The sequence below is a fragment of the Ciconia boyciana genome, chromosome 1 (genome assembly GCF_034638445.1).
Source record: "Ciconia boyciana chromosome 1, ASM3463844v1, whole genome shotgun sequence".
NCBI lineage: Eukaryota > Metazoa > Chordata > Aves > Ciconiiformes > Ciconiidae > Ciconia > Ciconia boyciana.
Window position 1 is genome coordinate 139,092,068 of NC_132934.1, and position 14,699 is coordinate 139,106,766.

A 14,699-nucleotide genomic window follows, 5' to 3' on the forward strand; every position below is an offset into this window, starting at 1 on the left:
AGAAATATGTGAGTGAACTGTTGCCAATGGCTCTGAGCAAGCATGGGGCATGTTTCAGATTACACTGTGTTTTCTTGTTCGGATCTGATCTTGCTAGGAGAGGCTGAGAAAGGCAGCTCTAGGGGATTTACTTCTAGCAGCAGCAGCAGCAGGCAGCAGCACATGATCCATTGATCGCGTGATTCTCACCACTTAGGACTAATGGGGAGGGTGAAGGAAAAGCGAACGCTGCCTTGGGGAAGCAACAGCGTTTTCTTCTGCTCGTGGGGCCCCTCCACCAGCTGGACGCTTCATGGCTTCTCCCAGGTTAGAAACCTACTGCTGCCCGAACCGGGATGCAGCTACACAGCTAGTGATGAGCTTCCAGCCCCAAGTCTTCTGCGGAGTTTGCATTGGCAGCGCCTCCGTCAGTCTGCTGCTGACCATCCTGCAGCTCCTGCCGAAGAAGGGACAGAGCCCGCGGAAGATGCCCAAAGCCTCCTCCTCTTCCACCATCCTTCTCCTTATCTCCATTTGTGACATCCTTGGTGGCTTAGGTAAGCGTCAGCTTGATGTCCCTCACCCTTGCTGTAGCAGGTTCTTGTTGCTCTGAGGTACCATAGCCAAATGGAGCTGGTGAGTGGACGACAGCGATTTCTGAGGGAAACATGCTGTACATATTCACAGGAAGATTTGGGCTAAGTGAGATCAGAAAATGATGGCCCTTTGGGGGACAAAGGCCTTGTTTAATAGTTTAATAGAAGTAAAAGCTCTTGACAAATCTACACCAAAATCTCTGCTTTAAAACAAATTACAATCCAGAACAGTGGCTGGTTCTCACAGTAAGGCATAAAAGTGGAGGCGAGGCAGCACGTTTAAAACTAAAGCTGACATCAAACACTTAGCTGATCCTTAGGACTACATTTGAAAAACACTTCCTATATGTCTTTAAATCCTCTCAGACCAAGTTTGCTGTCTTGTTCGTGTGCCAGCCACTTCTCTGGGCACATCACATCGACAGCAAATGATTTTGAATTGCAGCTATACACAGATCATGCTGGACACAGGCTTTTGAAATGCGAGCGAAGCTCCCTTATCGAGGACAACCGGCTGCCTGGCCCCTGGCTGATAGGCTGGAGGAATAAAACAACAGAGAATAAAACAGAACTCATGAGTCAAAATGAAACTAATGTGTCTAAATCTGTCCCATCAGTCTATGGCATTTACTGCTAAATTAGGTATAAATTACCATGACACATGCTATGAAAATACAGGATGAGTTTGTCTCTACAATAACATTTTTTCCCTCACATTAGATAACAGAAGTACTGCTGTTTTGTAAGTCTCTCTCGCTGCCTGGGGAGGGAGTGGGATTTCAGGTCTTTTCTCCTTTTATACCTAGCCAGGTTCTCTCATGGTACATAATAAGTACCAATATTAAAACAAACATTAGAGGGGGAAATAAAGAAAGAGAGATATGGAAAAAACGTGTGTGCATTCACCTGGAAAAGGTCCTTTCAGTCAGATGAGGCCAGCAATAGATAAAGTTATTTTTCTCCCTTTCTCTTTCACTGGCAGACTCAAACTATTCATCCAGCACTGTCTTTGAATTAGACTCACTTTGGTGCATGGGAAACCTTCTCTCTTGGTGGGAAACCTGGTGGCTTTGTTCTGCTATATGTTGGTGCTTTAATGCCTATTTCAAGCAAACCTAGAAAATCTCACTAACAAACTGTAAGTTCATTTTAAAAAACGGGTATTTTTCTCACCTAATTCCGAACCCCTGCTTTGTTCAGTCCTGTGACAGAGAGGAAAGGAGCTGCTTGTAAAAATGAAGACAGCGAAAAGTGGGAAATAACTTTTTTCTGCAATGAGGGATTATAGATAAATTAATATTAGCATATGAATATATGCCGATAAAATTGTAAATAGTTAGCTACTGTTTTATGTCAATCTGTTAGATGCTACCCAATTTATTTTAGGGAAGTGTATGACAGTATCTGTAAGTAAGTGAGATTTTAATCCACATAGCATTTCAAGTCCCAGCATCTTCAGACTCTTGGGGCTACTTTCCCTGAACGATTACACCGACGTTTAAATAGCACAGTTGTTCCTGATGTGCTCCTCTGCCGCCATAGCCTTCCTGTAGGCGCACAAGATCTGGGCTACAATGTGAAATATGTGGCTGGGGAGAAGCATGTGACTCGAATCACGCCAGCAGATTCAAAGCATTAATACATATTTTTTCTTTAGGTATGATCTTCAGGTCAAGTGTATGGCTAGGCTTCCCAGGCTTCATAGCTAACATTTCTGTGGTGAACGGGACCGACGTGTGGCCTTCTGCTTTCTGCGTGGGGAGCGCGGTAGGTACAGAGATCGTCTCCCCATCCTCCTGCTCCCGGTTGACAGTCCCTCCGTGTGGGGAGCCCGAAAGGCAAACCACTGCGTCTGAAGGGAAATTTGGCTGTGAGTCAGAGCCTGGATATGGTGGTTTCAGCCTCTGCCACACCCCTGCAAGTGCGTTCATGCCTCCCTCCGAAAGCCTGGATCAGGCTGGGCAGGGTGCTAGATGCCGCACGGTGCGCGTGAGGACGCAGGGCAGTGCGGGTCAGGCTGGTCCCAAGCGTTTTGTAGTACTCTCTCGTCGCGGGAGTGCTGGGACAGTGGAGGGCACACCTGTACCGAAGTCAGGGATATGGAGGCGTAAGGGTATAGACATTCCCGAATGGGCTGTGGAACCACCGATTTGGTTTGTGCTGGCACAGCATTGCTAATGTCCCGGCAGCTCCGTCGCACCCATAGCATGAGGGTATCTGCCCACCTTCTCCAGCAGAAATTACAGCCTGCACAGTGGCAGTGGGGACCGACTGAAACCAACAACTCGGGTAGCTCAAATTAGCTTTTGTGGCGTGAGAGCGTGTGTTTGAGACACAGAGGGACTGCAGGATAAATATACCCAAAGACGCAAAGCTGCTGGCAGAAGGGCTGTCCCTGCCATGTAGGATTATGGCTCAGATTGCTGCTTATATGGCCATTCAATGACTGCATCTGGCCAAGTCTAATTAAGTATCTTCTGGATTAAAATGCAAGAATAAGAAAATGTAAATGCATTCCAAAAGTGCAGATTAAAACTCAGTTTCAAATATTACAATCGCAGTACTGAGACATATAATTTGAGTTTACTGTGCAAGAAAAAAGGCCATGTTTTTTACTAAAACATGGAGAATGACAAATAAGACAGATCATCACTTCACCCAAATTTAATAGGAATGTAGAGTGCCCAGTGAATTCGTGCATGAGCAATAACAGTGTTAGCTTTACAATTCAAAGTTTACGATATAGAAGTAGCTATGCTGCATGTAAACAAAATCATTCCGCTCCAGTAGTTTTTAAATAAAATAATATGTGCCAAATTGAACTCATTGTACCCTATATGCCTATATAATGACAATTTCAGACATGATAGTGTTGTGCCACAGAAGCAAATATCAGTTGTACGCATCTATCGATTCTCAATTCCATCATACATGTTTAATTAATTGCTTATTAGATGCAAATGTTGTTTTTTTTTCTTTGAGGAAGAGGAAACCAGCAACATCAATATCTTTTAGCAAGGACATCCTATTCAAAAGCTATGTTTACCTATGTTTTAAACGTCACTTTCTGGCCCTTAACACAAAAAATAGTATTTTTAAACAGTGACAAACTTACTATATGCAGACTGTTTGTTTTTCATGTGGATCTCAGGTTAGATGGTGAGCAGCATAGCGGTCTACCACAATTTTTATTTTCCCTTTCTTGGGCTCCAGCAAAGTGCTGTAATTTGAGTCACTTGCTAAATTTAGATTTAATTATATTGGAATGAAAAATAACCCTCCTTCCACTCACTTCCCCTAACGTATTCTTGTGTTAATAAAATGTTTCTGATTCTATTTTATTTTTCTTTTAGTACTATTTTTTTATTTCACTTAACCACAAGCCAATACAAACTCCAAATGGTGAGGCCTTTAGGCATCTCCTTTGAATAACACCCTCTGGTTTGCAGAGGGGTGCCCTCTCAGGTACTGCAGCAAGATGTGTCATTTTGCTAAAAAGTGAGATAGCATGAAGATTTTGGTTTTAAGTGCATCTGATTTATATTATTTTTGGAGACAGTCTTGTCTATGTTCGATTTTCTGGGTGGAAAGACCCCGCAGTTTATTTTTGTATATGTGTGTGTATGTATAGTAAATTGTGCATTTTTCAACTGCAGCAAATATGTAAAAGTGCAGATGAAGCTACATGCTGAGTACTATGGATAAAGTGCATTAGAAGGAAGACTGGAATTTTATATTCTGGCTCCTGTGCACTAGGAAAATGTCATGGTGTTTGAATTAAATACTGAATAATTCATGCCGCAAATGACTAGAGGTAGGGTCTACACCCATGGTGAAAGATTGATTTCCCAGCTTGATTTGCCTTTGGAGGAAGGAATGGTAGGTCTCTATTCACTGATGTTTGGCTCAGTAACAAGTATGTTGGTTTCCAGCTGTAAAATGATACCACTGCAGAGCCATGATAAAGGATATTCAGATAAGAACTGAAAGAGGGCTCGGAGGGAAGGTAATCTGAATATTAAAATAGTTCCAGACTATTATAAAGAGCCAGCTCCTATGGGGAAGAAATTTGGAATTTATAAACAGTGGCAAAGAAAGGTCACTTATCTTATATAGGCGCATGGGAAAAATGCACAGGGTCAGCTCATGAATGCTGTGGAATTTAACTTGACTTGAACCTGTTTCCTTTCAATTTTTATTGAAGAAATCAGTCAGGGAGTTCAGTATGGATACTTTTCCAGAGGGTGAGTGACATTTTTGTTAATGACCTTTTTTTCTTAATAACCATTCCCTGAATCGGATTCTTGTGCATGGAGAAAATGCCCGTCGCATGCAGAACCCACAATGCATAGGCACACGGTGGTGATGACTGACCTCAGCTATATTTTCATGCCTCAGCTACTGAGAAACTACTAAAATGTAACCTAAAATTAAACCATCCTCACTATAAATTTCTTTGGGCTTCACTCACAACGTTGAGGGTTAGGACTGGAGAGGTAAATAACAGGTTTTCTAAACAACAGAATAAGCTGCGAAAGCAAATGCCGTTCAATTTACCTATGACTTGACCCGTTGGCTGCAGCACTGCTGTTCCTGTGATTTTGAGTAAGGTTTCATACTTCATAATCTCAACTGGAAAATACACACATTTAAAGAACAAATCACCAGGCTAAAGGTTTGAGTCCCTCCCCTGTCCCCAGTGGTACTTGAGAAGCAGCTGTGACATTTAGCATTTTTTTCCCTGCAGATGTGGATCCAGCTATTATATAGCGCTGGCTTCTGGTGGTTATTTTGCTATGCCGTTGATTCTTACTTGGTGGTAAGAAGATCAGCTGGACTGAGGTACCAGAGTTAAAGCTCTGAATTTGTTATTTTTCTTCCAACACTGTATGTCCATGTTTGTCTGCAGCTATCTATGTGTGTAAGCGAAGCTTGTACAAACATCTGATGTTCATATGGTTATCAGGTAATGATATGGATGAGTGGTGTGCTAAGTGCTTAAATGGCCAGGGCAATGCTCAGATATTGATTTGTTTATGTCCAACTGGAATTTAAATGTAACTGAATTCATTTAAGCTTTGGAAAAATAGGGAGCAGATTGGGCTCTATAAACTTTATTGCAGCGAGATAACTATTTGTGTCCCTACTCCGTACCTGAAATTGATTCTTCTGGCAAAAGAAGTGTTATCCTGAAAATAAAAAAGCTGGAGGGGGAAGTGATGAATTTCCTATAGTTCATTCTCCAGGTTTTTTTCTCAGATTTTCTATTTTATCCACTTCTCAGTGTTGTCATTATTACGCTTCTGATCACATTTGTAAAGTTTTTAAGAAGAACGATGTGTATTTACTATACATTTTTCTGCAATGCCTGTAACAGAAGAACCGAAACCCTTTGGAAAGGACCATGCTTTAATGCCAGACAGAAAATATGAGGTGTTTCTAAATTGGGTGTTAGAAGGGCAAAATGACCTTCAGTTGCTACTGCTAAACATGGAATTATGTGACTTGGTTCCCAGATGATACTGAGCAGTCATGGATACTGGAGACATGGTTCGTCTGGCAGATGTTATCAAAATAGGGATTTTGGAGTTAACTTCAGCCTGTGGAGGATAAACCTGATGTTGTGAAGTGCCATAGTTCTAGTCTGAAACAACTCGGACCTACCTCCTTCCCCCATCCCTGATAACCAAAAAAAAGATGTGTATTTGGCCTTGATTCTAAGATCAGAGTAAACATCAAAAGGCTTTCTACACACACAGATCTGAATCTCCCTAAGATGGGAGCTGTATCCAACTCTCAAAGTTAAACATAATTCTCTGCAAATTACAGAAGGGTGGTTTATTTGACTGTGTGGCTCCATTCTTAAGTTTCAGTCCCCTAATTTGCTCTCGGCAGGAGAAATGATGGATGCAGGGGTTCCTTCTGGAGATTTGGGGGTTAAGGAAAGGCTTTCCACCCTGCAGGCTGGAGTACACAGGACTTCTGTGTGCAAGCCTAAACAACAGCTTTGGCTCATCCTTTTTCTGAAGGTCCCCCCCAGCCCCACCTGCTTTGCTTAGTTTAGTGTACTGTCAGTGTTGTTCTGCACCATTTCATATCTGTAAAGCTGTTTCAGTGAGGGTCCTATTTTTTATGTTGCAATGTGGAAAGTGTAAGGTTTGGTGTCTTTAATTACGCCTGTCCTGTTTGGTCCCTGCAGTACGATTGTGCTGTACCATATGATGACGTGGGGCCTCGCAGTGATGCTCTGTGTGGAGGGAATTGCACTGCTTTACTACCCTTCTCTCTCCAGGTGAGCAGGGCTCTGGGAACAGACTGTGAAATCATAGCGCGCTCTGGTCATTTGAATGTCTTCTGGTCAGCTTTAGAGACAGACATCCAAAGGTTGGGCTTTCTTGCTCTTTGACAAGCATGAGTAAGTGAGCATTCTAGAAATACCTGCCTGGGTTGCAGGGGGCCCTGAAGAAATATGCCAGGCAATACAGGCACTTGAGCATGCTGCAGGGTTGTGATATAGCTTCTGCTATGAGCCACTGTTCTCCCACTCCTGGTTTTAGCTTTGTATTTGTTCATTTAAATTTGAGAAAAATGCACAGACAGTACATGTTAAAAATCAATTTTGTGTCCCATGTGAACTGGTGGCGAAGGTCTGTGAATTAAAAGCTTAGCATTTGTTTGCTTAATTCCTTTTATTTTTTTATGTTAAAGGTGACATAGATAGAATAGCCAGAACTGTCAGCTGTGGAAAAAAAAATGCATAAGCTGTTAATGATTTCTTCTCAGCTGTGAAAATGGCTTGGAGCATGCAATCCCACATTACGTAACAACCTATGCCCCACTCCTGCTAGTGCTGGTGGTCAACCCAATCCTGTTTAGGAGGACAGTATCAGCAGGTATGTTCCTAATGGCCAGCATCAATCAGTATTATTCAGCAACATAACAATACTGTAAAAAGTCATGCCTGAGTATTCAGTGATGTGAGATAGCTCCTCATTAAATCATAAAGATACAGCAAAGGGTGGGAGGGAGTTGCCTATTGAAATGAAGATACCATCTTGATGGGAAATTTGCCCTAGAGACACACTCTGATGACGTACTCAAGCTATGCTGTTATAAACCTCTACTGCAGGTTGGCAAAGGTGTTTCTATGTTACTAAATTACTCTTGATTTAAAGTATTTGAGGCAGTGTATAGTGGATGCTTAACTCTGCTGTAGTATTGGTACCAACCTGCACTTCGGAATGTAATTTGTTCTGGTTTAAAGATAATATTGGTGAGACCTGATAGTTGATTTAACTTCTTGGCAGCCCTGGAGCTAAAAAAATAATAAAATATGATCAGAATTTTGTCACTCCTGATTCTGAGATTATGAAACAAATGGGAATTGTACACAACTCAGATGGAATCTTGAAGTTCCCATTTAATTTATTATCCAGTGCTTTGAAGAAATGAGACTGAAAAAAAGCCACAGATTCAATGCATTCTTTGCATGTAATATGACCAGTGCTAGATGTTTGCAGTACCTGAATTCATACTTACCATCTACACATTGAATATATAAAAACAGCAACAGAAGACCTTGTATTCTCAGTTCAGTCTTCATCCCATCTATCCTGCATCCCTCAGTAATACTCTTTTTCAAAGGAACAGTTGTTCCTATAAAAAGCTGCTCTTGTTATGGGAAAATACACACTGAGTATATTTGTGTTTGTGCATATGTCTATTCCTTGTGATACCTGAACAGCATGTGGCGTAACTGTCTAGTTTTGCTGATGTTACACCTTCAAGTTCTAGAGGTGTAGCCAATGCTGTATCAATTGCATAATGAAATATAATGTGCATAATAGTCTAAACATCACATAATAAATATGTAATTATATCACACATTACATAGAAGTTGCAAGCACTACCTTTTGTTATAAAATAAAAGTATGTTGACCATACTATTTTCTATTTTTAGTGGGATTGAGAGAAGAAAAACCAGCTAGTGGGATATCACTCATTTTAGGAATCCATAATGGATGTACTTCTTTTCCTTTAGTATTAAGCTGTATGTGAGATTCCTTGATGATGGTCCTTCCAGCTTCTGAACTGCTGCTGGAGACAAATCCATCCGTTCCTTTGTTCCCTTTTCACAGACATCTGTCTTCTGGATCCTTGTGCCTGTAACTAACAAGATACACACATACATACTAACAAGAACATAATTGTATGCTTTCCAGTTGCCTCCTTACTCAAAGGGAGACAAGGGATTTATACAGAGAATGAAAGACGTCTGGGGACAGAGATCCAGATCCGCTTCTTCAAAATTATGCTGGTATTTGTTATTTGGTAAGAGGTGCTTTATTTTGTTTTAAACTGACTTTTTCCCAGCTGGAGAAGGTCAGGGACAAGCATAGAGTCTGATGGGTTGCTTCATTTGTTTGTCTTTCTTTATGCTTGGAAGGGAAGGTGCCTAAGGAAGAAGTAGTTCTAAACTAGTTCACAAAGTAGCTGAATCACTCATGTAGCATCACAAGGCTGCAAGGAAATGATAAAAATGTTTAACCAAAGGGAAAACAATAACCCCAAGAAACAATAGCAAGAAAAAAAAAAAAAAGGTTGGGCATAGGCTAAAGCTGTCTGGAACAGCAGCTCCCCAGCACTGTGGGCTGATAGATGGTTTTCTGTACTCAAGCTTTCTCAGAGCCTCTTGTCACCAAACACATAGCTGAAAACCTGCAATAAATATGCTTCTAAGACTGCCTTCATGGCCCTGACTATGATTATATAATGCAGCCACCTCTGTGGTCTGCAGATCTCAAGTGCGTGAAAAAAGCATGGATACCGACTGGAAATACAGGGTTATATGCCAGAAAAGAAATTGCCATATGATTGTGGGTGATATTTCCGATCATTTAATCTTTTTTTTAATATTCCATCTTCCTCCATGAAAACAGTACTTTGGGGTAGGACAGGAAAGAGATAGGGAGGAGAGGAGAGAGGGAACAAGGGAAGTGGGGAAGGAAGGAGGGTACACACCTCATCCCCAAATCCCTGCACCTCTGCTCCAGCAGCACCATCCAGCGGAGTGGTGACTGGAACTGGAGGAACTGGAGGACACAGCAAAACTGAGCTGAAATATGTCCTGCTTTTGGAGAAAACTGTTTTTACTGCAATCTCACAATTACCACACAGCAATAAAGGCACCAGAAGGGGTGGTGATCCACTCTACAAGGGTCTGTGCAATGACCTTGCAAGAAGTGGTCACTGCTGTGAAGTGTTTACTACCTACGTGGGTAACACAAGTGACAGGGGGAGGAAGGAAACGGTCCAGGAGTAGTGAAATGACTTGAGCAAACTTCACAGTCTCTACAACTACTTAACTTTTTTATACGCAGGTACATTAATGCATGTTACATTGCTTTAAAAGGCTGAGCAGGGAGAAAGACTGCCTTTTTATCTTCTCCTGGCTGCTGTACACTGGAGTGCTCTGGAGGGAAATGATTGTCTTTTCTTGGGGAATAATAGAGTCCGCTTGGCTTGGGAGAGAGGTTTCTAGAGCGAAGGGTGGGGTAGCCAGCAGGAGAGGGAGAGAGAGACAGCAGTGAACAAGCCTGCAGCGTGGCTTCCTGGAAATCGTTGAAATAATGAGGAGCAGAGATTTAGCCAGGCTTCCAGGGTTCTGGAAAGAGCGAGCCTTATTCTGGAGCCCAGAGGCACCACAGAAGTGCGTTGCAACCTAAGGAATGGTGGCCAGCTTGCTGGTCTGGGAGCAAACATGAAAGAAAGGACCAATTCCCCAAGGATACAGTGGGGACATTTATTTCCATTCCGTCTCGTTCTGGGCTTTCCTATTAAAAAAAATAAACACGACTCTAGTTTTGGATTTTGTTCTCCTGATAAAACATAAGCTTTAGAGTGTAAAAACTCTCTCAAAGGTTACTGCAGGGAAAGACTGAGGCAGTCCCATCTTAGAAGCTTAGGGAAGATGCCCTTTCATCCCAGAGGTCAAATAAGAGATGAGTTAGTCAAAGACAGCAGGTTGGGGCAACATGGGGTGGAAGAGATGCCTGCAGATTTGGGAGGGGAGAGCCGGAGGTTTTACACTGTGATAAAAATATAATTGCAGGAAGGATGTGTGTAAACCCCTTTAGAAAGTATGACATGGATGCTGATAGTTTCCTTTCTGACGCTGCAGTAGAACTATAAAGAAACACTGGTCTGACTGTTTAGAAGTCATAAGAAGTTACAACCATTTACTATAACCTTTATTTAGTGTAGAATATCCCCAGTTTCTTTCACAGGAAGAGGTTTGATTATGCTTATCCTTCTCTGGAAACAGAAATTACCTTTATTCCAAGCAGCTGATGGCATTTTCAAGGATTTTAAAGTCAACTTTGTTTTTGTTTTGTAGGTTTTTTATGTACATTTTGAAAGTCTGCTGGAATCTAACTTGGAAATTCTAACTCCAGCTAGAGTTTCTGCAGCCTTTTACAACACCCAAGCATGTATTTGGTTTTCTTATCTGTGAGCACTATCTTTTCAAGACACAAGCAAAAGAAGTCAGCATGCATGATGTTCCCATTATGGATCACAGTTATTTATAATCTCCATTTTATCCTGCAATTTACTGTTCTGCAGCAAGCTCAGATGATCAGTTTCTTTTTTGTTTCTTTGTTTGTTATATTGATTTCTTTGTCTAGGCCTGGGCTAGCAAATAAGTTTTTGATCTCAGAGACCTACTGGTCCCTTCAGATTGAGACTTAATATTAAAAAAAAAATCTTACTCTCCTTATTAGTGATCCCAATTTCTATAATTTGAAAGTAAAGCATATTTTACATATACACATATGTATATATAACTGTCTTGTTCTCTTCCTCTTCTTTATTCCTGCAATAGCTGGTCATCCAATATCGTCAACGAGAGCCTTTTGTTCTACCTTGAAATGCAGCCAGATATCAATGAAATGCTCCTGAAAAACGTCAGAAGTGCTGCACTGATCACATGGATTATAATGGTAGTTCAGCTGCGACATTGCTTAGACTTAGAAATTACTTTTATAAGACTGGTGGAACAGCACCAGTGTAGTGGGTGGTTTATGATTTTGGGGGATATAAACACTCTGAAAATCAAGGAGGAAAAGCAGAAAGTAAGAGAGAGGAAGGAGCAGTCACTGAGACTGCTTTTCACATATAAACTTTGCCAAAAATGTACCAAAAGGCCAACTTTTTCTCCCGTTTACTGGAGTATGCATTCTCTCTGTGAGTGTTTGCTACCCAGTTGAAGATACAGAACAGACCACTACAATGATTTCTAGTCTAACCTTGCTAACCTCTGCCATAATGCAAGCTACAAAGTTTTAGCTCACGATTCCTGAAGGTTCCCCAATAAAATGGGCATTTTCTTGTAATTCTCTGTTTGTAACTAGGGTTTTCTTTATTATAAAGAATAGTTGCATCTTATATTATGACATTTGGGGACAAATACATGAAAAATCTTGAAAGCAATGCACCAAAAAATATCTGTAAGATGCTGGCCTCCTACTGTACCCTAACCTCTTTTCTCCTATTGGAATATTTGACAAGGGATTTTTCAGAGGTGATATTGCAGGTTCTTTTTCCAAGAGAGTTTATTCTGGAGCTGTTAAATACCTGTAAGGCCTGAGCATGCTTTGTGTAGTTAAGCCCTTGAGCCGTTTTGTGGTTGAAGGGTTAAGCGATGCAACTCATTTGATACAACCTCCTCCTCTGACAAGGAGTGAACAGGTTCATGTGACAGGGACCTTGCTCCTGCTCACCTGCAGAGCAAGAGGTCAGGTCTAGTAACTGAGATATTTTTTAAATTGGCTGTAAAAATAATTTGCTCTTTTCTCATGAGAAAAATGGAAACAGCTAAAGCCGTATACTTGCCAAGCATCCCACGGCACTGGGAACAGAGACAATTTTTTTGGAAATCACTTGGGATTTTCTTTTTCAGTGTCTCTCCCCATTTTTCCATCCCACTTTGATGGACATTTTCATTGGCTCAGGAATCTGCAGCAATTCCAGACAGATCAATTGCTGCTGTTTTAAAAAACTTGACTCTGTGTGTGCTAGTGTCTGTCATATATTTGACTTGGCTTCTAGTGAAAAATGTAGTATTTGCTTTTGTGAATAAAAAAGTCTAGAGCTTGTGGGGAATGTTAAAAACACACCAGGGGACTGACCAGCTAAAATTCATGCTAGAAAACCATTCAGTGCTTACTGTTCACTGGGATGGCCTCAGCATATTAGAACAACAGGTCTTGGTATTTCACTCCGACTTGTTTGTGTCTGCAATGGGAACAACATACACTTTTATTTGCATGCAAATCGCATCTTTTAAAGACAGCAGTTGTTCAGTGAAAGGGAAGTTGTTAATGCATGCAAAGTGTTTTGCTGGAGTTCAAAATGAAGCCTTGCTGGTGTAACTCCTGTTGCACTTCTCTTTCCTAGGGGGTTCTTAATCCGATGCAAGGCTTCCTCTTCACATTAGCTTTCTATGGCTGGACGGGATGGAGAGTGGACCTGAAATGGCGAAAGAGAGAAATACCCTGGGAATCGATGTCCTCATCAACTGTGGGTGAAAATGCATTTCCCTCACCAGTGAACTACCAAAGCAACATCCATGATTCAAAGAAGGTGTCGACAACTGACAGCCAGCAGACCGATGAGGCTATAAGCATGTTGTCTGAAGGTAACATTAGTGGTGATGACAGGTTAACCAGGAGCTCTCCTATCTACCAGGGCTGGTAGTTTATAGGTGCAGAGCTGGATCCCACTTCTCACGTTGTCAAGACTCATAAAACCACGTCACTGTGTGAACCGTTGCATACTCTGGAATTAGGTTCGTGCCCAATGGCTTAATGGCATTTCCTATAACGTGTGCATTTGTGTGAGAGAGAACGTGTGCAATGGAGAGAAATTATGGTTTATGTCCTCATTTGCCTTATGAGAGATGTGTTAAAAGGTATAAAAGCCTGATCATTTTTCAGCAGGAGGATATCTCTGCAAAGATGTATGTTACTTATGATTCATTTTCATCCATTCTGTTTTAATCTCTTGTAACCTCCATATGGTAGAAGAGTCTTTTGTTTAAATAAATGGACTACTAATATGTTGGGCTTTTAAATGTGTTGCCTTGCTTGCCTTGCTCAGCATAAAATTCCTTACCCAGAATTACAGCTCTAGGATTTCTGAGACACCATTTCCAGCCTTGACACTCTGGTAAAACATTAGTAGCAGCAAACTTTGACATAAGCACAAATATTCCCTGTTTGTGTAGAATCTCACTGACATAGTCTCCCTTTAGCTTGTTTATATGAATTTTCAGTTTGGTTTTATCTAGGGAGCTGAAAGGCTTTTTTTTTTTTTTTTAATCAAGCCCAGTCTAGGCTCCATAAACACTTCAGAATAATGATTCCAGTTCACTCCTCGTCCAAGCAAAAATAACCCTTCAAACTATTCTTTAGTATAGATTCAGTTTGATCCTTATATGTAGTTGTCTAACAGGATTATGACTGTTAGGGGCAGGTGCATTAAGAGATAACATTTGCAAAAAACACCTAGATGATCTGAGTGCTCATCAAAAAACAGAGTAAGTAGAATCAATAGTCCTTTCTCTGAGGTGTTCTCTATTTTATGTTTTCATCTGCTGAATTAAGAGATACTAAATCCATGCTCCTTATCTTCTCTGATACATACCTCTTTTGGTGCAGTGCCCTAAGTACCTATATCCAAACAATTTCCTGGATTGGTTGAAAGTTAAGAAAAAATGATGGTCGTGTCTACCTCAGGCTTTTAACTTCATATCAAAAGTAGAAGTAGTATGATTTAAGTCTGGTTGTGCTGGAAGCTGTTTACAGTACAGTTTGGCCGATGGCACAGGGGGAGCTCCTTGACCCCAGGGAACCTCCCTCCTTCAGCATGTGGCCAGGGCCGGGCATAACCCAAAACCTGTTTTTTAAACCCTGTTCACATCCACTTTGGCTGAACTTCACTGGCTGTCCACACCTTTCTTTTCCAATCCAGTTCAGTCCCAGCTAGTAAAAAAAAAAAATAATTATTAACGACAACTGAAAGTTTAGCGCAATAATAACATGAAGCTTAAGCTGCTGTGTTACT

General features: G+C 41.2%; 1 protein-coding gene across 1 annotated transcript; it reads left to right on the forward strand.

Moving 5' to 3' along the window:
• Positions 1–152: 152 nt before the first annotated feature.
• GPR143 (G protein-coupled receptor 143) lies at positions 153–13,691 on the forward strand. The gene is made up of 8 exons (XM_072852956.1): positions 153–536; positions 2,233–2,342; positions 5,323–5,417; positions 6,775–6,867; positions 7,359–7,468; positions 8,798–8,906; positions 11,458–11,575; positions 13,032–13,691. Exons 1-8 carry the CDS (start codon positions 293–295, stop codon positions 13,329–13,331), a joined length of 1,179 nt encoding a protein of 392 aa, XP_072709057.1. The 5' UTR covers positions 153–292; the 3' UTR covers positions 13,332–13,691.
• Positions 13,692–14,699: the final 1,008 nt, after the last annotated feature.

Coding starts and splice junctions, on each gene's coding strand:
- GPR143 (XM_072852956.1), top strand. CDS start 293: ATGGCTTCTCCCAGGTTAGAAACCTACTGCTGCCCGAACCGGGATGCA. Junction 537..2,232: donor TGACATCCTTGGTGGCTTAG/GTAAGCGTCAGC, acceptor TTTTTTCTTTAG/GTATGATCTTCAGGTCAAGT. Junction 8,907..11,457: donor ATGCTGGTATTTGTTATTTG/GTAAGAGGTGCT, acceptor TTCCTGCAATAG/CTGGTCATCCAATATCGTCA.